General features: G+C 32.8%; 1 protein-coding gene and 2 long non-coding RNA genes across 10 annotated transcripts; 2 read left to right on the top strand and 1 right to left on the bottom strand.

Annotated features, from left to right (window-relative positions):
• Positions 1-1,133: 1,133 nt before the first annotated feature.
• On the bottom strand, positions 1,134-27,846 carry LOC138178596 (uncharacterized). Of its 5 annotated transcripts, none has more exons than XM_069110603.1 (8): positions 27,737-27,846; positions 25,681-27,066; positions 23,019-23,317; positions 21,109-21,585; positions 11,190-11,476; positions 10,822-11,043; positions 10,180-10,467; positions 1,140-2,633 (listed from the first exon to the last, which is right to left on the bottom strand). In XM_069110603.1, exons 3-8 carry the CDS (start codon positions 23,311-23,313, stop codon positions 2,484-2,486), a joined length of 1,719 nt encoding a protein of 572 aa, XP_068966704.1. In that variant the 5' UTR covers positions 23,314-23,317; positions 25,681-27,066; positions 27,737-27,846; the 3' UTR covers positions 1,140-2,483. The 5 variants fall into 5 exon arrangements, with proteins under 5 accessions (XP_068966705.1, XP_068966707.1, XP_068966704.1 ...); XM_069110601.1 differs by having other exon boundaries at positions 25,681-26,194; XM_069110602.1 differs by having other exon boundaries at positions 25,681-27,087; positions 27,737-27,815.
• LOC138178600 (uncharacterized) lies at positions 2,563-4,008 on the top strand. 2 transcript variants are annotated; one of them, XR_011172754.1, is made up of 4 exons: positions 2,563-3,192; positions 3,292-3,465; positions 3,700-3,793; positions 3,874-4,008. It is a non-coding gene; the product is annotated as an uncharacterized LOC138178600 (long non-coding RNA). The 2 variants fall into 2 exon arrangements; XR_011172753.1 differs by having other exon boundaries at positions 2,563-3,465.
• Positions 21,508-24,381, top strand: LOC138178599 (uncharacterized). Of its 3 annotated transcripts, none has more exons than XR_011172750.1 (5): positions 21,528-21,597; positions 23,005-23,331; positions 23,543-23,645; positions 23,918-24,214; positions 24,277-24,381. It is a non-coding gene; the product is annotated as an uncharacterized LOC138178599 (long non-coding RNA). The 3 variants fall into 3 exon arrangements; XR_011172751.1 differs by having other exon boundaries at positions 23,543-23,824; XR_011172752.1 differs by lacking the exon at positions 23,543-23,645 and having other exon boundaries at positions 21,508-21,597.

Here is a 27,846-nt window from a genome sequence, read left to right as displayed (position 1 = left end):
TTATGAGATGGTTGATTTGTAAATGGTATACAAGATTTCAACAGATTATCGACAAATCAAAGGAATTGAATAATTTTGAAATTTAAGATTATCTTATTATTATTATCTTATTATTATTATCTTATAATTGTTACGTGATTTGATCCTCTCTCTTTTTTGTACTCGAATCAGTAATAATCTTGTTTACAGTTTTTATAACTATAAAGAAGATAAATAAGCCAGATTACAGATGTATGTTTTTTGATAGATAATTTCTTTTTTTAATTTCAGTAAACAGCTGAATTTAATTACCTACGTTACGTTACAACGATGACGTAAATATGTCGCATATGTCTTTTTTAAATTCGTAACGAATTGTTAAATAGGAAGATAGTATAATAGATGAAATATTAATAAACCTAATAGAATTGTAATAAAATTCTACCGGAACTTCCATTAAAAAAAAGACAATTTTATTTACTGAAATTAATTTTATTAATTAAGATCAATTAATTAAGGTCAATTTAAAGATTTACAGCAAGCGGTATTTTTGAGACGTAACTTTTCATGCAACAAATTGTTAAACAAACTATTTCATTCAATAATCACTACGTTAACAAAGTATCATTTGTATTTAATCAATAACAGCGGTACGCGATTATGCATACCATAAACGAAGAAAATGAGATAATCTAAAATTAGAACCCCCTGCTCTCAATCGAAGCAGAAAGCAAATCATTGAGTAAATTGTACTTAGTTAAATTTTAATATTTGTGCGTTACTTATTCACCAAAAGTAGAAATCGTGGAATAATTTTAAGTCTCTTTGTTCAAACGTTCTGTGTTTGTCATTTTTTAATATGTTCAGATATTAAATACATGTGTCACGAATGTCATAAAATATTAATAACATTCTGCGATAAAACTATTTAGTCACTTCTATTTTTAGTTTAAACTGCATGAAAAAGTATGGAATATAATCAAAACAGAAGTCACTTGTGCCTTTTGTATGTCCTTTTGTTTGTGGTTTCAATGACGATATGACACAAACCATTTCCTTATTTTAAAATGAATAAATATGATAAAACAAAATGAGAATTATAATTTTGTATTGATAATCCTTCTAGAATCTTTAAATTTGTCTTTAACAGAGTTGTTGTTTTAGATAAATTAGAATTCAACAGTGTAAATCTACTTAAAGTACTTTATTGATATATAAATATTGATAGAATATTATTAAAACAGTATAAAAAAATTGACTTATTCATTTTACAATGAATCTTTTTATAAATGTAAGCTCAATTGTCTTAAGTATCGGGTAACATAAAACAATAGGTATAAATGCAGATTACATCGATATCGCAGCATGAAAATGTTTCAGACTTTGCAAATGATTCATAGAAACTACTAGAAATAAATAAATAAATTAATAGCGAATATTGGTCTAGAATGAAAATGCATAACTCTTTCAAAACCAGTTTATCCTTCGTTCTTTCTTACAAAAATTATTATTAAAATGAAGCGAAGGAAGGATAAACAGTTTGCTATTTGTTGACTCTTAAAATTCCCAGTGTTTAAAACAAAAAAAGAGAAATGAATAAATCGTACCTTTAAAAATATAAACTAGTGATGTAAAACTGTAATATTAAATCCTCAAACCATATCTAAGTCAAAACACAAGATCTGAGTAATAGAAATTTGTCAGTTTTTAGATAATAATAATGGAAAGCGAAAAGGTACGAAAGTACGTTAATTTTGCCACAACTCCACATACATACATACAGTTCTTCTACATACAGTTTATCAATATCTATCATCATTCAATTAATCAAACTATTATCTATAACGAACATCGTGAATTCTATCAATGACGCACGAAGCATAACAGATACGTATACTGAGATATTTAGAGAGCCAATCGAGAATTGAAATGCATTCATCGACACTCTAATTTTTTTAATAACATTTCAACCAATAAATTTGGTTACTCTTCTACTTATTATGCGACATACTCCATTAACTAATTTATTCAAAACGATTCAGAATCAGTTACTTAAATTCTTATCCAATGAAAGCATCCAATTCTCGCAATTCGAAGCTAACGAAATTACAGAAGATTCTCTTTAGATTCGAGAAACAAACAGCCATAAAACCAAACGCAAATACCATAAAGAGAAGACTGCTCTCGTGAATAGTGATTTACAGACTGTGGATTTTTATGCATTTCTGATAAACATTTAAAAATACAAAAATCCAGAGAACGCGTACAATATGCAAAAATATATAAAATATACTAAGTATGAATGATCATAGTTTTTGATAGACGAAATATATTACTATTACTACTATTACTAGGTATCATTTCTTTAGATCTCTCTTGACAAAAATATGAAATTGCATAAAAATCCGCGGTCTAATAATTTAAGAAAGAAAGACAAAGAGAGAAGTCTGCTTTCATGGTGGATGAAGGTTTTCATTAAGACCAACGATGATGCGAAGGAAGATTTAAGCGGCGGCGACTGCAACAGGTGGAGGTCGAAGCATCGACCTCGTGGCTGATGATAATTTCTCCGAGACTAAATGAGCGATGTGCGATGATCTTTTCCAGACGAATTCGCGCGTTCTGTCGTGATCGTCCGCGCTCTCCACTCGCACCTAATTAACAAATAACATCGAGATTAACAAATTGTTTACGTAATCGTCGCAGTTATTATGTTCGAGTTAACTTCAGTGTCTTCGGATCTGAACCTTCGATGGTGATGATATTAGATTGCATCAGTTTGCAGGATTTACAGATGAAATATCTGTTTTTTTGAAAACTATTTATAAAATATCAGTTACCTTTGAAAATTTGAGTATTTTTAGTTCAGTGTGTAATTGGTTTCAAATTGGAAGAAATGAAAAATTGACATATTTGGTTTTCGTCATTTTCGATTCTTTTCGTCGATTAAAACGGGAACGAGGACGAAACGTAAAAAGTAGAGAAACTCCATCTTCCGACAATTTCTCAAACTTTCTATCTCTCTCATCTATCGAACATCTTATTCTCTTTCATAAGATATTTCCTATAGAAATGAAAATCTACAATATTTATGAGACGATCTGCAATCCGTGTGTGAAACGTGCTTTCTTTCGAAGCTGAATTCATTAAATTTCGCGCTGTCGTCGACTGGTGCACAGTAGATTAGAGAAGGACAAACTTTCTGTAACACACGTGAATTAAATGCTAACAATGTTATCGAGCGTAATTCTTTCGAACGTGGATAATGTATCGTAAAAATTGTTGGCAGTTTTAAATTTAGTATTTCAACAGGCTTATGTAAATGTTAAGACAATGCAACAAGTTGGTTCGTGAAATCCAAGGCTGACGATTGTTCATCAAACCTATGAACGAAAAGAGGAAGTTGCAAGAATGCCATTGACGATAATTACTTGTAAATTAACTAATCCACGACGAACAGCAAGGAAAATAGCGCTTCAGACGATGGTAAGCCATTTTATTATTATTTATCGTTTGATGATAATTAGACTGCGCATATTAATAATTTTCATATTTTAATATAATTAAAAGAATGGAACTTAGGTAGGAAATTGTTTTATTCGTTGAATATCGTAACTCTATACTTTGTACGTTTTATACATTTTTTCATATTACGTGAATTTTCAAATTCCGTGAATTTTTGCACTTTCAGATTTCCTGCAGATGCGTGAAAATTCGTAGTACCATGATGATAAGAAAAGAAAGTGAAAAATTTGAAGGATGAGAAAGTAAAGAAAATGGAAAATGGAAAAAGGAATAGAGAAGCAAGTGAAAGGTAAGAAAAAGAAAAGAAAAGATAGTAGTGGTATAAGTATAATTATACTTATTTCTATTTGACAGTATGCTTACTGACAGGATTAGAATTACTTATTAGATCATATATTAGAAAGGAGAAAAGCGTAAAAAAATAAGGGAAAGAACTAAGAAAAAGGTAAAGAAAATGAAAAATATAAAGGATATCGGAAAATTGAAAACAATAGATAAAGGTTGGAAAAAAATAGATAAAGGTAGAGAAAAATGAATAAATTAAGAAGAAACGATACATAGATACAAATGAAAAAGTAAAGAAAGTCGATAAATGGATCCACGTGAGTCAAACGGCAAACAAAAGCTTAAATGAGAGTCATCAAATAGAAGATAAACGGAAGACAGTCATCAGAGATAGATTTTTAAGGCAGTATTTTACCCGTGACAAAACTCGTGGTATTATACAATATTCGGAAACGTGTTTGAGAGATAGCGATGAATATGTAGTTGCTAAAGAGGCAATGCTTGATAAAGATAAACGTGCAAAACACGTGCCAAAAGTACTGATTCGTTTGAAGAAGATAATAATCGTTTGGTGATCGTCTGCAGAATGGCATTACCATTTCTTACAGACAAGAATTATAATTACCTCATAAAAAGGAACATATTGTAAACTAGATAACATGTATATGAAATTGATAAAGCAATAATCCGCACTAGTGACACAATTGGAAATTAATTCTATTGTTCATAAAGTAACGTTTAAGAACAATTACGTAATCACGTGTAAATATTAATTAATATATAACAGTAATTAGATCAATAATTATATTAACGATATTATTCAATATAGTAAATATAGTAAACTATACTACTGTACTAGCTTACTATATTAACATAGCGAATAAAATTTAGCTTTTAAATTTAATGGACGATAATAAAATGTAATAAATTATAATGCTTAACTTAACTGCTTAAATTAACTGTTAATTAACTGCTTAAATTATATGCTAATATATATAAGATTGTTTAATGGTATTCAACCACGATTTGAATAGAAAATATAAGAATATTTGTTCTGCTGGCATGGAGACATCATTAATGCATAATTGACAAAAAATATTGTGAGATATTTACCCAGACACTGAACTTAGAATGTCACATGTAACAGATAACCCTTAGGGTAGATATAATACTGTATATGTTACTATAATCCCATTGGTATGACAAAAAGTAAATGTATTATTTATAATTTATTTTAATAAGATGCTGACAGCAGAAAGTTGACAGCGATCGAAAGTAGCTTACAAGGCTCGCAAAGACTTTCTCAATGTAATCATCGAAATGATTAAGTTATGTAAGAAAGTGGCAACATTCGAAGATATAAATTTTTAATCGGACGAAGCTCGAATGAATGAGGCAACAGGTCGAACGATGACACTCCATAGTATATTTCGTTCAACGTGTTTCTGTACTTCTGATCTAATATTATTATTTAATATTGACGAGATATTACTTTGTAATGTTTAATATTAATTATTTGGTATCTAACGTTACTTTATAATCTATATATAATTTATATTTATCGTACCGGCGTACGATAAATTATCAAATCTTTTTTCCTCGGAAGCAAAGCGTCTTATGAAAAATTGCTATTCTATATCTTTGACTTATTTTCGATCGACATAGCGTAAGAGAAGACCGACGATATATCTGTTAATTTTGTCTCATAGTGTGTCTCATTTTTACGGATATAGAATTCAAACCGATAAAAGATTGATTCTATCATGTAACAAATTTTTTGCTGATTTTTTCTCACTTCAGCGAGTGGCTTGTGCGGCAGTAGAATATTCAGCTAAGGCGAATGCATTATTAATTTTTTATATGGAAGTTCTCGACGAATAAGAACTCAGTGGCGTGACATGTATCTGATAATCTGAGAGGCCGAAGAATTGGCCCACCTCTGCTTATTCATGATCGAGGTCAATGCTCATTTACAACCATTGTATCGAACGAATTTTCATCTTTAACTTGAATTTTAAATTATAAATTATTGAATATTAGCTTAAAATAGATATATTCGATGAAATTTATAAAATTATATTTTTCTTAATACCTTATAACTGTTTCTTTTCATATATTTCTTTTAATAAGTTTAAATAATGCTTAAATAATGCCTAATATATTATAATTTGTGATAAAGAATGTTTAAAAGATTTCACAACGAAATCAATTTACGTGGAAAGACAATAGAAGTGATTAAATAACACAGAGCGTAATGGTTTAACTATAATACCTACGCAAGCAACTTTTCCAAGTATTCTGTCATTTAATATAATGAAGTGTAAACGGCTGTAAGGGAAAATCGAATACTAAAATGGAAAACTGCAAGCAACTTTTCCAAGTATTCTGCCATTTAATATAATCAAGTGTAAACAAACGGCTGTAAGGGAAAATCGAATACTAAAATGGAAAACTGCAAGCAACTTTCCCAAGTATTCTGCCATTTAATATAATCAAGTGTAAACGACTGTAAGGGAAAATCGAATACTAAAATGGAAAACTGCAAGCAACTTTTCCAAGTATTCTGCCATTTAATATAATCAAGTGTAAACGACTGTAAGGGAAAATCGAATACTAAAATGGAAAACTGCAAGCAACTTTTCCAAGTATTCTGCCATTTAATATAATCAAGTGTAAACGACTGTAAGGGAAAATCGAATACTAAAATGGAAAACTGCAAGCAACTTTCCCAAGTATTCTGCCATTTAATATAATCAAGTGTAAACGACTGTAAGGGAAAATCGAATACTAAAATGGAAAACTGCTAGCAACTTTTCCAAGTATTCTGCCATTTAATATAATCAAGTGTAAACGACTGTAAGGGAAAATCGAATACTAAAATGGAAAACTGCAAGCAACTTTTCCAAGTATTCTGCCATTTAATATAATCAAGTGTAAACGACTGTAAGAGAAAATCGAATACTAAAATGGAAAACTGCTAGCAACTTTTCCAAGTATTCTGCCATTTAATATAATCAAGTGTAAACGACTGTAAGGGAAAATCGAATACTAAAATGGAAAACTGCAACATGAATTTTGTTGTATCTAAGCAAATAATTTGATCGATAGTCCGATCTTTAAAATGACATTTATCTAAATTCTGATTCAGCTATGTAAATATCGATAAACTGCGCTTATTCGTTTACTCGCTTATTCGTAATCATAACAGTGATATCGAAGAAAAAGACGAATGTGATAAGAATAAAATATAACGAATGGTTTGAAATCAACACAATCTACAGTTAACGATAAGTACTTGTTCGATTGTTAATTTTCGATTAACTGTTAAGAATCCACTACTTGCGTTGTGGCCCAACTACCGAGGTCCTCGAAATTCGATTGTTTAATCAAACGAATGTTTAATCATCTGAAATATTATCACTTATCGAAAGAAACCACATGTCCCTAATATTTATCGATTTTGACATATGATGTTGAGGCTTCCTATTAGAACATGTCACGATGCATGCATCGATCCTTAGATTTCATGATATACTTTATAATGTAAATCAGAACCCTGTCTTAATCGGTGAGCAACGCCCAACTGGAACACAGATCTCAACGTGTAGAGGATGACACGGATCCTAGACTTTCATCATTGTATTCTGTTCCTTAATCTTCGGGCAAATCTTATCCAATAGATGTTGAAAAGCAGAATCATCCATACGCGAATGATTTCTATGATTCATTCGTCTGGAGTTCTTTCAATAACGCGAAATTAGAACATCCGTTTCTCTCAATTAACCATCTTTTTGTCTATTTCTCTTTAGTCTCTAAGTCTTCGTTTTTTATAATCAGCACCTATTATAGTAATATATTTATATTATAGTAATCCTATTATAGTAATACTGCAGTTGGAAGATAATCAGACATTGTATCGCGCCAAAAATTCAGAAGAATCGGTAAACTCAGACTGATGCAGATCTTATGAAACCTAAGTAGAAGCTCATGCGTCGTCAAACATGTTTCAACGCGTATAGAAGCCTTCGTCGGTTGAGTAATCAATGGAACAAGTCACAAAGTCCGATTATTATGTGCTCTAATCTTCATTCGACTTAATGAAGATAATTTTACAAATTTGAGCTTCACTGTCGTATTTTTAAACGAATACTATTGTTACAGCGTGAGATCATAAAACCATAAGTTAGAAATATTATAACGTTAAGCGATAGACGACCGTTTATAACGGGGGAGACCGCAACGACGCGGATGTTAGGAATTAGCATAACTTTTCTTCCATTCCTTGAACTCGGTGCGCTTTATTATCTTATTGCCTGCGAACCGTTAAACCCGGTGCAAACGTGCGGTTTGCGACGACATCACCGCCGCGAGGCAGTTTGCCGCTGCGTTTTAGGTGCCGTTGTACACGAAGGGTCGCTTCATAGATGCATGTTAGACGCATTGATGCTGTAGCTAAGTATACACTGAAAGACAATTGTTCGCAGATACGTGTCAATACGCAACCAGTCAGTATTTGCCTTTCCTGAAAAATCCGTAGAAAGGCAGATGCTAATTAGCTGCGACATGTATCTGCGGATAATTGTTCATAGCAAGTGTAGACTTAGCTTGAGAATACGCTTCCATGCAGCGGTCATCGTAAAGTGATATACAGCTGTCCACGAAACAACAGCGAACCGTTTTCATCGCTACGCATTTTCGTCATGACAAGATGTATTTTACGTTTCGTGGACTGAACATCGGCGCAGACGCATCGTCATATCCAATAAAACGCTCCTATGAAGCGACAAAGCTTCGTGGAACTCGTGGGCAGTGAGCTTAAAACGCGGTAGGAAATTGCTGCGGTGAAAACGTTACAGCAAACCGCTAAGAATTGCGTCCCGTACGAACTTTTTAATATAAATTGACGCTACATTTCTCTGAGAAATGAGGTCGTTATAATCGTAATTAAACTACGGATTTTTATGCATTTACGTGACATTTGAAATATACATATAAAAGAAAAATTGCGGAAATATCTAGAATATTATATTTGTCATGGTTTTCGATAGATAAAACAAATCTCTGTTTAATCTCTGTTTTGTTTCTTTAGTTGTGACCATAAAAATATAAATTTGCATAAAACACCGTGGTCTAATTGTAACTTTCATTTCTAAGTACAATTGTTATTAAATTAAAGTCTCGATATTATAAAAGAATGATGTGTTTTGAAATCCTAACATGTGTCAACCTTTTCAAACTTTTACCTATACAAAGTGTTTGATAAAAATTGAAACCCGACAGAATCCTATCACTCCTGAAAATATGTCGATTCACGATCCATAAATATGAATGATCTTGGGAATTTGCCGTATTCAGACACGTGCTATTTAAACGTCCCATTATTCGAATGGAGTATGCCTCTGCTGTCAATATAAAGTGAAATTAGCATTCCATGTAATCATGTAAATGTAGAAGGCAGAAAAATTGGCGCAGACGTCGCGAAAAGTCGAAGACATTAGTGAAGCATTTATGATGTGAGATAAAGAGCATTAGATGATCCAACGTATAAACAGAATGTAATTCAATGCAATTCAACGCTTTAAAAAATTAATGCGACTCTGATAGTAAAAATACACAACCCATAAAGAATTACAGATATCATGGTCAAATATTGTTGAAGTCTTAATTTACCATTAAATACAAAATTATGTTTTACTTCAAGAAAATTGATTTTAGATTCAATGTTGACGAAGTATATTCTACCATCTAGTTAGAAGATTCTTGGTGTTTTAATGACCGATTATCTTAATTAAAAGGGTCGTTATTCTATGTATATTTGTTGATATAAAAAAAACATATTATGAAGAGAACATAAAGTGCGATTATGAAATTGGTAGATGAAAAGCAGCCAGAACCAGATGGCAGATGTACATATAAATAGTTTTGTTCAGCTGTATCTGCTTAAAAATTCCGCGATAAGAGTCACGTAACGGAATAGTTAAAAAGTGGCGAGAGGAAAAAACCAGTTGAAAAAATTATCTAAATCGTAGCTACTGAAGAAAGTTTTAACCTAAAAAAAAAAAGCAAAACAGAATGGAAGATATTCTTATATTGTTCGAAGCACGTATTCACATGCTAGTCTAAGATAATGCGATCATTCAGATGACCATGTAATTTGCATGAAAAGAATTTTAGAAATGAGCAAGTCATGAGATCGCTCTTTTAAAATATAAATTATATATAAAAAGATATTCTGTTTTACCAATAAAGAAAAAAATTTTCTGTTTAAATTTACTAGTCTCCTAATAATAAAAAATTGAATGCATTTTTTCAAATACCCTAAAGCATAAAGAGTTAAAAACGAAAGATTGGTTATTCTTTTAGTAATAATTAAGGTTATTTGCTAGTTACCTGTTTAGGTTGCAGAACGCGGATGGAATTGAGGGTAGCTGCACCACCATGAAGAACTCGAAGACTCAGTTTACCCGACATTTCGGCAGTGGTAGCAGTCGCGCTTCTCAATTCCTTCTTTGCAGCCCTACCAAATTCCTTTTCAACCTTTAGTATCAAAGGACCAAGAGTAAATCTCGTTTTGATCATGGTGTGATCGCTCATCATGTTCACAGACACGTCTCCGGATCTCTGTAGGCTCGCGAGTCCGTAAAGTGTGGCTCTCGCCTTTGGTTTATTTTTCTTTGTCTGGAAATTGATAAGAAATGTTATTTGATTTTATTCATCGTAAAAGTTATTTCCTAGACTTTTAAATACACGTGTACGCGTGCATATTCGGTCTACAAGAAAATGAAATATTATATCTTCTGCAAAGCAATTTTGCAAGAGAATTAAAACTAATATTTTATAAAAAAAAAGAAAAGAAATTGGACCACTTATGTACACAGCGAATGTAAGACAGAAAACTACAAAGTGGGTGTTACAAGGAGCAGAATTAACGACTGAATTTTAAGTATATTAAACTAATTAAAGTAACGGTATTTTACTACAAAGTTATATAACATTCGCATTAACGTTAATCGTTAATAGTACGATTGTTACCTTATTTTTATTACTGCTAGTCTGTTTCGTTTTGTTCTTCGTTCCACCACGAGTTTTATTTGATTTTTTGCTATTCGAATTAGATACTCGTTTGTTTGTAGATTTTGTAGTTGTCTCCACGTTTGATCTACTTGATACTTGAAGTTCAGATACGATAGTAGTTGCTTCCTTTTCAACGGTAGCAGCTGACATAGTCGTATTTTCAACGGCCTCCAGAGTTTTCTATAAACGAATTTGAATTAGTCAGTTTAAAATTTACTTTAAAACACCGATGATTAAATTTTCAACAACAGAATTCTGTTTTTGTAAATATGGTTTCTTTGAAATGAAAATGTTATTTTTAATAGCATAATTCAAGTTTATTATACCTGTGTGTTTTCAGGAACTTCTTCGATAATTTTCTCTGTGGTCACCGAAACTATTCCCATATTGCTCTTCTTTATTCCAGTCTTGCTATTGTTCTTCTTCGTCTTGCTTTTGCTCTTCTGTTTACCAGACTTCGATTTGGCATTCGCATTGGACAATTTCACTGTCACTGGGTCATAATTGCTACGTAAGATTTTATTAATTCTTCCTAAGATGTTGTCCACGAAACGATTGTATTTCGCCACGTAAATCGCCGATACGTCGTTGCTTGGTTCCGACTGCATCATTCCTGAAATTTATCAATTTATTGTTGTTGTCTAATTTTCATTTCGCTTCAGAAACATCTACTGAAACTCGACACGGAGAATGTTCAATTTATTAACGTACAATTTGGCGATCCACGATTTAAGTATTCTTCTTATTATTTTAATTTATTATTCGTATTTAAAGTCTTCAAATTTAAAAATCCGCGTTGTATAAAAATTTATTTTTAATATTTAAATATTTATTTAACATTTATAACGCACAATTTAGCGATCCACGATTTAAGTATTCTTCTTATTATTTTAATTTATTATTCGTATTTAAAGTCTTCAAATTTAAAAATCCGCGTTGTATAAAAATTTATTTTTAATATTTAAATATTTATTTAACATTTATAACGTACAATTTAGCGATCCACGATTTAAGTATTCTTCTTATTATTTTAATTTATTATTCGTATTTGAAGTCATCAAATTTAAAAATCCGCGTTGTATAAAAATTTATTTTTAATATTTAAATATTTATTTAACATTTATAACGCACAATTTAGCGATCCTCGATTTAAGTATTCTTCTTATTATTTTAATTTATTATTCGTATTTAAAGTCTTCAAATTTAAAAATCCGCGTTGTATAAAAATTTATTTTTAATATTTAAATATTTATTTAACATTTGTAATATTGCTTAAATATTTGCATTTCTATTTATTTATATTTATATGTTACTTAGATTTTGATTTCGAATAGTCAATCAAGAAAGAATCACTTAACCTACGAGAGCTTCTAACAATGTGCATAATCGAATTAAAGTCCAGCTTTCAACATCTGCCAGGTTATCGACCACAATGGTAATTCAATGTCAACGACCCATTTTCCACGATCAACTTGTAACAAACATTCACACATACTTTCAGCCATTTAGTAAATAATGCAACGAATTTGAAATTCGAAGAGTACGTCGTAACACTTCCCCGTAATTTAGAATTTCAAATTATTGCGAATCGATTTCACACCTATCCGTATATCGGACAATTACCAGATCAATTTATCCAAAGTGAAATCGCGTTAACGATCGCGTTTCTTGGCAGCGAGCTAATGCAATTTAATGGCCGAGCATCGGGGCATTCAAATCGCCGTGCATTTGTTTTCTAAGATAGTGGCTAGCGTTAAGCTATGCGATGAATCGACACGAGAAAAAAACTTCCGTGTGGCGACCTCGATGAATTAAGTTCGTAAGAAAGAGCGACAATGTTAACGGTATATCGGAATCCTCCTGCGGAGCTGAACTGGTCTTCGATCTGGGCCACGACCTGCTTCCTACTCACCTACAGATCTATCTAGCCAGCGCGTGCAACCATATGGACAAAAATTCCTCGCGTCTATCTAAAAACTCTCCCCGGTTGTTGATCCTATTCCAGCCACTTTCTTCCGGACGGTTGGTCATTCGCGAGGATCCAGATACTCAGACCGCGGCCGATTAGAAATAGACGCGACGTGAAGTTTCATTCAGCAAAATTCCGTGTCGAGTATTTTTATAAATATCTAGTAAATGTATTTTATTTGTAGGTTATGTTGAGTTGCAACATAAGTTGTATGTTACCAATAAGAGCTTCGTGCTTTTACATTTATTACAAAATACGTAATTTACGTTAGGACTTAATGCAATAACATTAATTAATTATTGTTAACAAATTTGAAATGTGGAGAAAAGTGCAATCTACCTAAACCTGTTCCAAATGGAGAACTTGTAAATCTGTGAAAACCTCAGCACTCTCTAGAAGCAAAATTTGATCCAACCAAACTCGCTGGAAATTAAACAATTCGAAGTTTCTAGAAACAAAATTCAATCTCATGAAACTGGAACAAATTCTAATAACAAACTCTAAAGCTTCCCGAAAAAATCGAAGAACAAGTAACAATCCGACCAAAGGAGCTCTTTTCAAATTGAAAAATCCCGAGCTCCGTCAATTAAATTTCGTCACAGTCTATTAAAAAAAAAAAAAAACCTCGATTCAATTAAACTTCTAACATCTAAATTAGAAAATTATAAATTAAACAATTAAAAATTAAATTACAAAATTTGAAGTCTCCAAAAAATGCAAAAGCAAAATTTAATTCAACTGAACAAAAACTTGAAACTTAACTAAGCCCCGTTAGACTGAAAAGATTCAAAAGAGATGCGATGTCAATGATCGATTGCAGCTGATTGGGAATGCGAGAAGAAAATAGAATGACGTGGCCGGTGATCGGGGACGAGAGACAGCCATGACTTTGGGTGTGGGTCAGGGTCATGGACGAGAGAACTCTTTCGCACCGCCACGCACGCTTACGCTTAACGTACTCTGGGTCAGTGGCCTCGTTCTGTTTTGGACCGAGTGCTTGGTGAAAGCTGAGAAAAAATTTCAACCCGGTCACACCTTTATTGGATCTGGCCTCTCAGCCGGAGTCCTGTAGAAAGTTAATTGGCCCCGACCAGCTTCGTTTAATTAAAATTTTTGACGCGTCACAACGTACCGCTTCTTTCGTTACGATTCGTTTCGTTTCGCGTCTATCATTCGCATTCTTCTTCTTCGATTCATTCGAATGAAATTAATCGAAGCCGAATCGAACGATCGTTCCACGACCAAATTTAATTCGTAGACTGTGTATGGAAATTCGTATTTTTCAAGTACTTCGATAACGAGTATTATACTTTGGCTGCTTTGTATATGTATGTATATATACAGGATGTCCGAAAAAGTCGGGACAAAACTTCTGTTACGTGGAAATGAGGTCACGTAGGTGAAAGAAGTTCGTACAAACTTATGTTCGAAAATGCTTCATCGAGGAGTTATAAGCGTTCGAAGAATTTTTAGTAATTTTTTTGTCAGTTATAAGATATGTTTGCAATTTCTTTCTTCTGTAAGAACGCAGGCTTCCAATCGTCGAACTCTTTCGAATAATCCTACTGTTATGAAAATAATAGTAAATGCATTTGCGTTTATCTGCGATTTTGTGTAACTAGTCATAAGAACAACTTTTACGGAAATCTTTGAACGCTTACAACTCTTCAATAAATGAGCATTCTTGGAGATAAAGTTCATATGAACCTTTTTTACTCAGTTGGCCTCATTAACGCGTAATTAATAAGTTTTATCCCGACCTTCTCAGACACCTTGTATAGTTTGGTATATTATAAATACTGTGCATTTTTGCACCTTTAAATTTCCTATAAACATACAAACATTCGGAATTTATTACTTAGAAAATAAAGATGCGCTTAATTACATACGCCTCGTTTATTCAGTATAGTAATTCAGCGCTATTTTGTTGGAACGTTTGATGATGATAATTACGTTGGAAAACTTTTTATAATTTTTAAAGATTAACATTTAGTTCTTCTTTGTAGTTTTACAGTCGCTAGTTTGAAGTTTTTAATTAAATTCCTTTTAATCTTTTCATTACTTAATTCGATTCAATTCCGTTTTAATTAATTTTTTTCTTTAGCTGAATTTTTTCATTAAATTCTTTTTAAATTGCATATTGCTTATTTAAGTCTTCCAGCTTAGTTACATTTGTTAATTAAATTCTTTCTATTTCGTCTAGGAGAAGACTCTGTGCTTTTATAAACGAAATGTAATTTTCTGAAATTAAATTCCTTTTAATTAAATTCCTGAATCGAGCTAATGCTCGTGTTTTTTGTTGAGAATTTTTCATATATCGTAAATTATAAATAAATGAAAGGTGATTAACGTAACGTGAAAAATGTATCGCTCCAGGAAATGGCTCTCGAGAGTAGTTTGAATTATTAATGTATCATTAAACCAAAGTAAATGAACTAAATAATTTTAATTTAAATTTTACGAAGTTTCAAATTTAGACAGCATTAAGAAAGATGATTGTAATTTTTAACGCTAATTGTAAGAGAATCTCTCATTTTTCTAGAAGATTCTTATTCAAAACTCTCGACCAACGTCTTTAATAAGAAATTCTTTCGTTTTCCTAAAATGTAAAAAGTATCAAGCTATCCTACTTTTATTTCATGAAATAAATTATATTAAATAATTACACGTGTATATGGGAAATAATCTACTAATAATTATCCAATGTGCCATGAATGTTTAAACACACTGCTTGCAAATAAATGCACGTACAAGCATGATATACCTATAATTATATAATATGCTTATATTAATTCCACTCTAACTACAACCTTTCACTTAGAAAAAGAAAGACGATTAATACTCGTTCCGTAATTATATTTAACATTAACCTGTTCTGTAATAACGTTACTATGTGCACATAATAAATATTTAATATTATGCCATCTAATTGATCTACTATTTATGCATTGCTCTACAGATACTATGATTTTACACGTACTACTACTAGAAGGTAAATTTCTACTACAAAAAGAAAAGGAAAAAGCGGGAAGAGAAAATTAACATTCATTGTACGTTCAATACTCAATGTAGCACTATAAAGTGTTGTGCGCTAACTTCACCGTGCACGTAATAGGTAGATGTAATTTTTAACATTACATTATATTGTGCATTGTTCTGGTGATGCTGTGCTTTGGTACAAACTAGAAAAGGTGTGGAATGCGTGTAAAAAGGCCCAAAGTTTCGTGCTACTGTCCAGTAATACGTGACCGTCGGTCGTCATAAAGCCGTCCACCAAACACGTGCATCTACTCGTCAAGGATAAGGCAAAGAAATTGCAAGCAAGGGGTACATTAAATAGTTCTACGAACGAGTGACAAGGCAAGCAAAGGATTCCTAAGTAAAAGGAAAGGCTTCCGGCAACGATCATTAACCCTTTGAAGAGCAATTAGTTATAACTATAATATCAATTGCAAATGGCACCAATTAAGAGGCAAATTATATGGTCAAACGTAATTCGTCTTCTTACTGTACTTTATAAATAAATACTAAACATTTAGTAATATAAATATTTAATAATACTACATATATACTATGATTATGAGTATAGAAAATTTTGGACGTTGCATAGTTTTTTACGTATTATTAATTTTTGAATTCATATGTTATTATTATCTTTCTCTCTCTTTGATCGCTTCTTTTCAGTTTATTTGGAAATCTAAAACTTGTTCTGTTTTTTCTAATAGATCGATTTTACTACAATTGATAAATAAAAAAAACGTATTCTCAATGCAATTTCATTCAAGATATTATTTTAGCTTCACTATTTTAAATAATACTTATAGAAAAATCGATAACCTAAGTCCAACCTAACCTCTTTTATACCTATCATTTCTAAATAAAATTATATTTTATCTAAAAGCTTTATAGACTATAAATATTAATAAATACTATCTGAAGTATCAAACTCCAAGAAATTGAATAATTGTCCAATGATAGTAATTCAATGAAAAGATCCAATAATTCAAAACTATAATAGGAATAAAGAAAATAATTGCTCCAAAGGGTTAACCGAGCTAAGTGACACAGCACATCACGTATTAAATGAAGAAAGTAGCTCTAAACGATTAATACCGGAGATTATTCATAATTAGAACGGTGTATCAAGACGTGGAAAAACAAAACGAATAATCGTTTCTCTTCTCGTTTTTCCCTCGATTAACGAGGGAAAGAGGAAAAGAGAGGTTATCCTCTGGATCACGATTAACCTGGACAAATACACGGAACTGGTTTGAACACGGACGATTGGTGACAGAAATAAAAAGGCGAGACACACAATTTATTTTGTTGTTTTTTTCTAAAAACAATAAGTTATCTGTATTTTTGCAATCCAGAACGGACAATATCTCTGTACAAGCTTCTTTTCAAACAGAATTGTTACAAGTCCTGCGCGATAAACAACACCGTTTTTCGGCCACAATTTTATTTTACAAATACACATTTTCTCTTTTTTGTTCCTTACATTATTTGAATTAAAATAATTTTAATAAAAGATTATATTTATAATGGAGACTTAAATTATAAGATAAATTTGATTTGAATTCCAATTGTTTATATATACAAGAAAAAAGGAAGTTCATTCATTGAGAATAAATGTTGAAAAATTGAAAGAAATCCAGCGTTAAAAAATTAAAGTGGCCAGTTGCGGTATTGCTTATTCAGCGAATGAATGACATCGTTCACTTTACGGCTCTCTTTCTCTCATTCTTACGTAAAGACATACGGATTCTCTCCTTTACTCCTCGTTCTATCGTTAGTCGATAAACGAGTAGAAAAAGGAAAAGAAATACGTGACGTGAGGTCACCAAGCTAAGATATTTTCAAATGATACCTATTCCTTCACATCGCCAAAGTACCTTTTTCCCTTCATTCTATGTCGATCAATAAATATCCAAATTTCTATTGTACAATTTATGTTTTCCGTAAAAAAGAAATCTTTTCTCGCACATAACTATTCAACATCGTAAAACGTCTCGCTTTTTCTACAATCCTAAAGTTCACATGAATTGATATAATATAGACTGAAAGACAAATAAATATAATAAATATGAGAAGGAAGCATAAATACAGCTTTAGAATCACATGATTCACGGAACGCTCTACTGTGTTGCAAATAATTGGAAGTGCGAAATATCTTTTTCTTTTATTGGAAACAGTTGGAAGAAAGAAAGAAAGAAAAGGAAAGAAATGCAGGTACAGATCGAAAGGTACTTTGAATTCTTCGTTCCGTTGCTTTCTTGCTATCAACAGCTTCGTTCAACAGCGCTTACACGAGTTTCGAATGTTTTTTGATTAAAAGTAAATGTTTTTCTTCCTACTAATTAATGTTAATTACGACATTTTATAATCGTTACCACGCGAATATTTGCCTATCAGAGGTTTCTACTTCATTTGTAATAAGGTTATCGATCATTGTTTTGACATAAAAGTTAGGTTTTTGAATGTGTATGAGAGGAATACTTGCAATTGTTATAGGGAATTAAAGATCTATGTACATATGTTCTTAATATACTTAAGTATCGATAGAATAATATGTTTTTAAATCTGTAGCCTCTAATTTACAGATATATATATATATATAAATACTACTGTGGCTGTGTAGATTTACTCATGTGCTTAATTCGCGAATATTAATTCTTTTACTCTGTAATGAGTGCTAATTATTTACTGTTTTAACGTTATATCTGGACTTAATATTATACACAATTTATATTCAGTAATCCTGTAATTCAACATTAAAGTCGACATGAAAAGTGAACTTTGATGTATACAGGTTACCTTTGGTGTACGTCAATCGAGTAGCTATTGAAATAGGTAGGGGAAAGATAAATATGTATGATAAGTGCTGATAAAATATCGCGTATATAATTACTGGATGTTTAAAGCAGACAGTTAAAATAACTAATGAAAAAGTTAATAAGCAACGTATTTATAAATCTCTTTTCAAATGAAGATTAAAGGTGAAGTTAAGACTGAAAGGTTAAGGTTAAATTATGTTAGAAGTGCCACTCGATTGATATATAAATAGTATATCAAGAAAGATTCAAACAGAATAAATAGTGATAATAAGAGCTTGAATCAACGATCAGTGTCAGTAATTACGAATATTATAGAACTTTCCTATCTACTGTTTCAATCACGCTTTCACGTGACTGCAAAACATTCCCACCACGCTATTAATGATTTCTTGACGTATTGTCAGCAGATGCAATAGCCTAACGTCATACGCGTCTACATCATTAACCTCACTTCACCTATCATTAGAAGAAGAAAAATAGTGAATACAATATAGGAAATATCGAAAAAACAGCCTATTTTAGGTAATTTTTGCTATAACTGTCATTTCATTATTAGTTACTGTTGTTAACGACTTATTGTATCTACTATCTATAGTGATGCTTGAAACCTGAAATTCACTAATACGGAAGTCTCATCGTATACATATATTTTGTATGTACTTGTAATTTTCTATCTTAAGCTTCCTACTTCACCCCGATTTTTTACCTAATTTACTTTTTCCAATTGTGTGAATTAAAAAAATATAAATCTATGTACTTAAATACAGATATTGAAGCTTGCAATTATATAAGTGTATATTAAAAACACGGATTTTATATTCTCTAATACATTTTACAGATATTTCTTCAAAACACATTCAAAACCCTAATCTTTAATGAAAATGTTTATGTACATTCCATCTCTTATAATTCACACGGTGTTACTGGTTTAACAGTTAGAATTGAATACCGTAAACGGAAATCGTGTAAGCTCCGTTGGAACAACCGAAGAACGCGTGGTTGGGAGTTACGAGAAGGCATCAGGATGTTACGTATTGACTTACCATGCTGTTCGACCACGTGCGAATCGCTTCGAGTAGAGGTATCCACGTTAATAAATAGAATAAATATACTACCGCTACTTCTACTAATCTAGTGTTACATGTCTACCACTACAACTGGGCGTTTCAATGATTTTCAAGCGAATTTTCAAATCGGAAGCAACAAGTAGTTAGTCAAGAAAAGAAAAGGAATCTTCGACGATCGATTTTAATTACTTTTTAACGATCGACCAAAATTTTCTTAAGCATTGACGCTTTTATTTTTTGGAAGAAAATTTTAGAAACTACTGTCAAGAAAAATTCATTATGGCAGAAATGAAATAATATGTCGAACAGCATCGGTGGATGAAAACTTCTCGAATCGGAGCTTTGCCTTTTTATGAACGAGTGCGCAAGCTCTAGTGGTCGGCAGATTTTAGGCTAGCTTTTGCTTAGATTACTTTTCTTCTTCCAAAGACTGTAGAAAGTAATTAACATCTGATTAAATGGACAAGAGTAAAGTGGATCACATGTAAAGGAATTTTAATTTTGAACGAATTACTCTTGACCGTTCATATGTTTCTATATGTTTATGTTTTATGCAAGTGCTGCTTGAAAATGTGCTTGGTGAATAGGGTCCTTGGATTGGTGTCTCGTTTTTCTTGAACTTTGCAATTGTGTAGAACTTCTATGAAGTTTTGGAGCTTGTTTCTTTCGTTTCAAAGAAGAAGCTTTATATGTACATATATGGTTATTTATGTTTTTCCTAGGGAATATTTAAACAGGTGCACACAAAAAGAAACTAAATGCTTGAACTTTTCATCTATAATACTCTAAAATTGCCCCATATAAAATTAACCCTGAATCGAAACTAGGAAATTCATACCACATAAATTGAAAAATGTTACGGATATTATTTTTTCAAATTACATTTGGTATTTGCTATTGTATATATCATCTCTTTACGAGAAATAAATCTATAAAAGTAAGTCAACTATTCTTTAAGAAGTTCAATACTAATCATGTACTTGCAGGTAAAAATAAGCACAGTTGGTTTCTGAGAGATTCGTACAAATCAAAATAATTTAACCCACAAAGTTCCCATCACGAGACAACATTGCCAAATATCCTCTTCCAAGACAAACAAAATAATAGTACACGTAACCTCAAAGCAAAAGTCTGACCTAGAACATCCACACGACCCATAGAAAGCATCGACCGTTTCGCAACGGCGCGAAGAGTCGAATAATTAATGAATTGAGCGCGTGATTGTCAGGAATCGTTGTACGTGACTTGCCACTCGTTTCCCTCCTCCCTGGTTAAACGACAGCCTTCGAGGAAGGGGATGTAGCACGCGTGCGAGATTTACGCGCGTGTTTACGCCCTGTACTGTGTTTCTTGCTCTTTCCCTTGAACTCACGTGCTTGCCTGGCGCCAGCGATGTCGGCGATGCTGTCCTCGTCATCCTCATCGTCCTCGTCGTCCTCGTCCTCGTCATCGTCGTCCTCGGTGTATACCAGATCGACGTCGTCCTCGTCGTCCTCGTCGTCATCGTCATCATCGTCCTCGGTATCTGCCTCGTTCGTTGATACGGCTGGAACGTGGACAGGATTTGACACGGATTCCGCACCTTCGAGCCCGGTTTCGTGGATACCGGATACGGCTTGCCCCTCTCCCACTGCGTTTCCTTCGTCTTCCTCGACGGCTGTCGGCTCGCTATCCACGGCTGTGCTCTCCGCAGCGGTTTCTGCTGCATGCTCCGCTTCCGCGGCGGCGGCGGCGTTCAAATCGGCTTCGACAGCCGCCGGAAGTGCAGACGCTACTGGCGCCGCCACTGCTGGCGCCACTGGTTCTACAGGGGTGGCTTCATCGTCGTCGTCATCGTCGTCCTCTTCACCTGCAATTCATGGTTTGTTGGTTATAGAAGCTGTTTTTCACGTGTCTTTCCGATTATTTATTTCTGTTTAAATTGTGTTCCTTTGGAACTCCTGAATATTGCACATGATAATATTATTGCATTTGGTAACATTAGTAATTTTATATTAGTAATTAGTATCTTTTTCTTTAAACGTCTTAGATTTTATGTTAAACAAGATAATCAAATGACTAGCAAAGTTATTACTGTTATGCAAAAGAATTTATCAATATTAATAACTTGTAATTTATGAATTATAAAATTTTCCTAATAATATTATCATTGAATTGTGCAAGGGTACCCTGATAATTGGATGAAATATTTTTTAGGGTTATTTTTTATTTAATTAAGGATCAGAGTGTTTAATAAAATGTTCTTATTTTTTAATTGTATACATGATTGACTAGAATTCTTAGCGTTATACCAAGAATGAACTAAAATTTTAATCAAAACCAGCAAATGGATTAGCAAATAAAATTAGCAATGGATTATAAAATTGTTGAAATATTATGTGTAATACTATATATAGTACATATATATATAATATGTATAAATATTGTGTATAATACTATATATAGTACAATAACTGTCGTTTTCTCCATCTTTAATGATCGTGTAACGAAAAATGTTGGCAGTTGCGATTTATCTTTTCGTATGTGGGTCGATATAAAAGAAGTAGCGCGTAGAAATTCTTTTCGAACTGGAGTCGCCGTCGATTTATGTTAATTCGGGCGAGTTTGAAGTATCTTGTACCGTTACAGCTACGTGAACGCACCAGAATTTCCGTCGGACATGTCGCTAACCTAAAGTTTAATGTTTGTGTAACGGCTGGCACATTCGCACCGCGATCCTTCCCATTGTTCGATTCAACGAAATCTTATTGACGAATCTCCGATAACCATACGAAGAAAGCAAAAGCCATTAAATGGACTAATCGGCCAGTGAACTCGAATTCTATAATTAACTTGAACTCGTTATAATTAAATATCACGAACCATACTTTAAAAATGAAATTTCGCTATCAAATAAACCGATGTGGTTATTAAATTCCTGGTACATTTTTATAGGTTCTGAATCATGTTTTTGAAGTCTTGAAAGTAAAATTCAACAAAATTTTTTATAGTGATTTGTTCCTGAAAAAATGACTAAACATTCCTTAACATAGAAATTTCAAGCGTGCTACTTTCATAACAGTATAATTTCTATTTTAGAGATACTTCTTTAAATTATTTTTATTACTAATAAAAAATTTGCGTATTCAAATTATTTTGAATGTGGTTTTTCTATGATTCATGGATAAAACTATATTTATATTTTGTATTGACTATATAAGAAAATATTTTAATTATATTGATTATACTATCTTTTCAATTAATTCTTATTTCCCAATTGCAAACGAAGAAAATGGAACCTACCTAATATATCCTCGATGAAACGTTCGAAATAATCGGAAGCATCATCGTCGTCGTCGTCATCGTCGTCGTCGTCGTCGTCATCATCGTCGCCACCCGTGATATCGAAGTCGACGTCGTCGTCGTCATCGTCGTCATCGTCATCGTCTTCGCTGACTGCTGCTGGCTGCTGCGTCGCCTGTCTTCCGGTTGCGACCTGATTCGACGTAGAAGTCGCCGCTGAGATTTTTGGCAGCGGCGATGCGGTTCCGATTGCCGCCAGGCAGCACAATACTCCCAACGCTATCACCAACTTCATTTTTCTGGAAAACGAAAAGTACATTTTTTAATCATTCCTTCCATTACAATTTTGTTTACGTTTTTTAAAATAATTCTTACATTCTTAAATAATCTTTAATTTGATTATTCGTAAATAATAATTATTAAAGTATTATCAAAACAAGGTAGTTTTTATTCTTCGAATTTTCTGTTAGTTCGAAGATTGTTTCTAACAAAATGTTTAATTTATATTTTTTCTTTTTTCAAAGTTCTATTTGTGTAGAAACAAGAACCTTTGTGTGGAGACAACGAGAAGGAAATATTTCACTTATTCCTGGATACGGTGGGGAAATAAAAGAATCCTGCCAGCACGTAGGAAATTTTTTAAGTTTCCATCTGTTCGATATTGTGGAAAACGGGGTCACGTTCAAATTGCAAATTGCTGTTGCTTGATAAACCGCGTTCTAGATATCCGAATGCATTTATTCCACTTATTTCATACTCTATTCTGCTTCGACCTTAACTTCTTCTATAAAAAGATCTAAATAAAAGTATAAGGATTATATGAATCTATTAACTTAATTAACTAAGAACTAAATTCCTAATTACATTTTCAAGTCTGAAGAAAATAATATTTTTTACAGAAAACTAATTGAGGAAAGTAATTAAGAAGAAAATATCAGATTAATCGATTAATGAAAGTAGAGATTTTACAATAGATTACTGTCGTTACAATTCTATTTATCCTCATAAGAATGCAAGCATCGTTGCATAATATATGAAGATATCGTTAACTGAATTACGAGAATAAAGGAAGAACGTAACCACGAGAAACATAATTTTCCCAGGGCCAACAAAGAGTTTCATTTGACACTGGAGTTATTCTGACCTTCGACTGGCGACATCAGGATTCCCATGCAGTCGTATTCTCACGGCTAACGGTAGGCAAATAAACGTTACTTGGCCATCGTTCAAAGAAACGCATTCTATTATCTTTTTCCAGGAATAGAGAAATCAAAAGGATAAGGGAAGAAACCAGGAAATTCACGACTAATTCTCTTAATGTGGAAATGAAGAAATAGGGAAACAAAAGAAATAAAAATACAAAGTCACGAAAAATTCATGACTGATGTTTGATATTCGCAGAAGAAACGCATTGATCTTTCTTCGAGGATAAAGAAAGAGAGGAGAAAAATAAGAAGAAATGAGGTGCTCATATACGTATAATGTAATTCGATGTTCCATTATCTTTCTCCAAAAAGAAGTGAGAGAAAAGAGGAACATGAAATTCACGAGAAATTCATCATTAAAAAGTGCATCCATTTGTTTCAAACAGAAAGAAACAAAAGGAGCAAAACTGAGAGAACGAAGACCACCAAAAATTCGCTTACTATTTATGTACGAGGTAGATATGCAAGATTTAGCTTTCATTAGAAGTTTATACGAATGTTATAGTTATTATTTATAGCTATTTTAGTTATTCACGATCGCAGATAATGAAATCCCCTCTTATATTAATCCATAAGAAGTATCGTTTCTTTACATTAGATATCTTGGGTGCAAATAAGCTGTCGATATCAATCTTCATTTTGTATAATTGTTGTCATTGTTCTACTAACTTTATCAATACATATTTTAGAGAAATCCCTATCATAATGAATCTCATTCAAGAATTCAAAGAATTGAATTCCCCATTCAAAAAGAAAGCCCAGAGGAACCATGCATTGCTTATTAGATAATAATCTAATACTGAACCAAACTCCTGCTATATGTACTTCCAACATCGAAGTAACTTCCTCATCTTCGTCCCTAAATCGCGTTAGCGCAATGGATCGTATTCAAGCTCTGCTTGACAAAATGTGAGAAATATAATAAATAAGCTATGGGTGTTTACGCGTTTAAGAACATTAATCTGTAAAAATGTACAGAATGCACATAGTGTGCAAAAATATTGCGAAAAGTGAAGTTATCATAAGATTTAGACGTTGAAACGGATCTCTGTTTAAGTTCCACTTGCTTAGTTAGATCCAGAAAAATACAAGTTTCGATAAAAATCCGTAGCTGAACGGTAGAAGGTCCCCTATGCGATAACAACTAATATCGGTTCGCAAACTATCACAACGAGTTACCGAGGTTACCACATGACAAGAGCTAAGCCACTATCGTTGCACACAGCATCACTGCTAAGATTCTCTCGAAACATATTGGTAGAGTCTTCGATCCGTGACATTATACGTATACATCCACCGATGGAACCGAATCCGTTTCGATCGTCGAAAGAGGGTAACTGCGCCACGTTTGCCCACTTGCTCCACGAATTTCCACGAACGTCCACGAATCGAAGAAGAGGGTTGAAGATTAGAACTCCGATAAGGGAGGTTCGTTAAGCTGACTTCCTTCGACTCACCTCACTTCCCGCTTCTTTTTTCGTTGTTCGACGAAGGATAATGGTTCCTGTTCAAGTGAAGCGTATGTGTCCAGGTCGTTCAACGACACGAGTTCTCCGTGATATCCACCGAGCGACCCGGTGAGAGTGTTAAAACAGACGAGGCGGCTCGCAACGACCCTTTTATACCGGGCTCACCTCTCCACCTCCTTCGTTCTCGTTCGCCGTCCTCTTTCCTTGGCGACGACATGGTGTGTATTACACCTTCTTCGTGTGTTCTCTCCACGTGGCTCTCGTTGCGTTTTCTCCCTTTCTTGAGAACGTGCATTGTGCCGTTGAGTAAAAGGATCGGGCCGAGGCGTGCACCGACTTTACTACACTGCGAAAACATCCAGAACGTTTCCCATCCAATGAATACCCGGAGCTGCAAGGCTATTTTCCTTGGATTTCGTTTGAATCGTCGCTCCTCGATAAATCATTTTCGTTGCAATCGAAGGGCTGGGTGGACTGGTTTTTCTTTTGTTTCCGTTAGTTTCTAGAAAAGTTTAGTGTCGATGTTTATGGAGAGAGATTCCTGTAAATTTTCTATAATAAAATGATCAAGAAGGTTTATGTGGGCAAGATTAGATTTGATTAGAATTTTGGAATGATTGGAATTTATAATATGATATTGAATTTATAATACAGTAGGATGATCGTGGAAGATCTTTCGTAGCTTTTAAATGAAAGATATTTTGCTGTTTAACCCTTGAAAGACCAGTGAGAGAATACGTTCCAAAGTAGTTTTTGGAAAGGCTATTACAATTTTGCTATAATGACATAAGATGGTCATTAGGCTGTTATAATTTCTCTGACCCCAATGCGACCTATTGGAACACAGGATCGATAGTATTAAAGAAAGAAACATCCACCCTGATGTTCATTAATAAAAAGAATCTGCCTTAAAACAGTTGAGTTGTTTCTTCTCAGGATCTAAGCAATTTGATAAGTTGAGGAGAAAGATTCAGTTTGGTAAAATTAACGAACAATATAATTTATTACTTCTGTAACATAAATTAAATTTTAACGTTGTACGATTAAATTTAATTTAAATTATAAATTTAAATTCTAGGTACAATCAATTACTCCCTGTCGGTAATTAATCACTTTTATCACAAACGAGGTACAACCTCGTCTGTGCTTTTATCGAGCTTCTTGGATGCTGTGATCCATTTATACTTTTACCATTCTCGGACAATTTAATTGCCAAGCAAAGCACAGGATTTCTTGGATATTAATAACAGTATGAAGGCTAACTCGCAATTTACACAGACGAATAAAATTGCAAAGTTACGTTGATGACTGATTCGGAATTATTTTCATCCGTAAAAATTCCAAGTCGCTCACTTTACAGTATTTAATAAATCTCTGCAGTGTATCGTTGCACTTCTATCAAATTCGATAAACGACGATAAATTACAAAATGACAAATTATAAAATTAATTTGACTAGTTGAAAGAGTTTCAGATTAAGGAACATCTTTCCAACAAAATCAATCATTGTAGTATCTTTATAAGTTTTCTTTTTTAGCTAATCCATCATCGAAGTTACGAGCGCTACAAAAAAATTCAGCTTCAATGGACCTAAAATTTTTTCATTCAGCATTCAACCGTCATATTTAGTGAAAGTATTTCTCTCGTTTGCTATTCTCAGCTTCCACTTCTCACCTTCTACGTATATAGGCTGTTTCAAAGAAACAGTCGAAGACTTTAAAAGTACAAAAATTAGTGAAAAATTTACTAATTTATTATTTAATTGTCTAAACGCTATTGTCTCCCTATCAGTTCGGAGATGGAAGATTCTACTATAATAAATATTTTATAATATAAAAATCTGCTGTCTAGTAATTACTGAATTTTTATATTTTTCAATCTCATATTCTTATGTACAGAACTAAAGAAGTGGAACTTACATAAAAATTTGTTTCATCCATCAAAAATTATAAAGAGTATCCTACTATGAATGTTTTATGTATATATCTTTATAATGCAATCTGTGGATTTCGTTATCACTAAATTTATCATAAAAGCATAAATACCTGTAGTCTAGAAATTACTACATATAAATTCTTAAGCTTTCAGATGTCCAACTTTTAACTCTCTCTAACACTTTCTTCCATTTTCTCCGTCTCCGTCTCCGTCACCGTTT

This window comes from Bombus flavifrons, chromosome 3, assembly GCF_040668555.2.
Source record: "Bombus flavifrons isolate JBK064 chromosome 3, iyBomFlav1_principal, whole genome shotgun sequence".
Lineage (NCBI taxonomy): Eukaryota > Metazoa > Arthropoda > Insecta > Hymenoptera > Apidae > Bombus > Bombus flavifrons.
The sequence above is the reverse complement of the archived record's forward strand: the minus strand, read 5'-3'. Positions and strand labels throughout refer to the sequence as shown.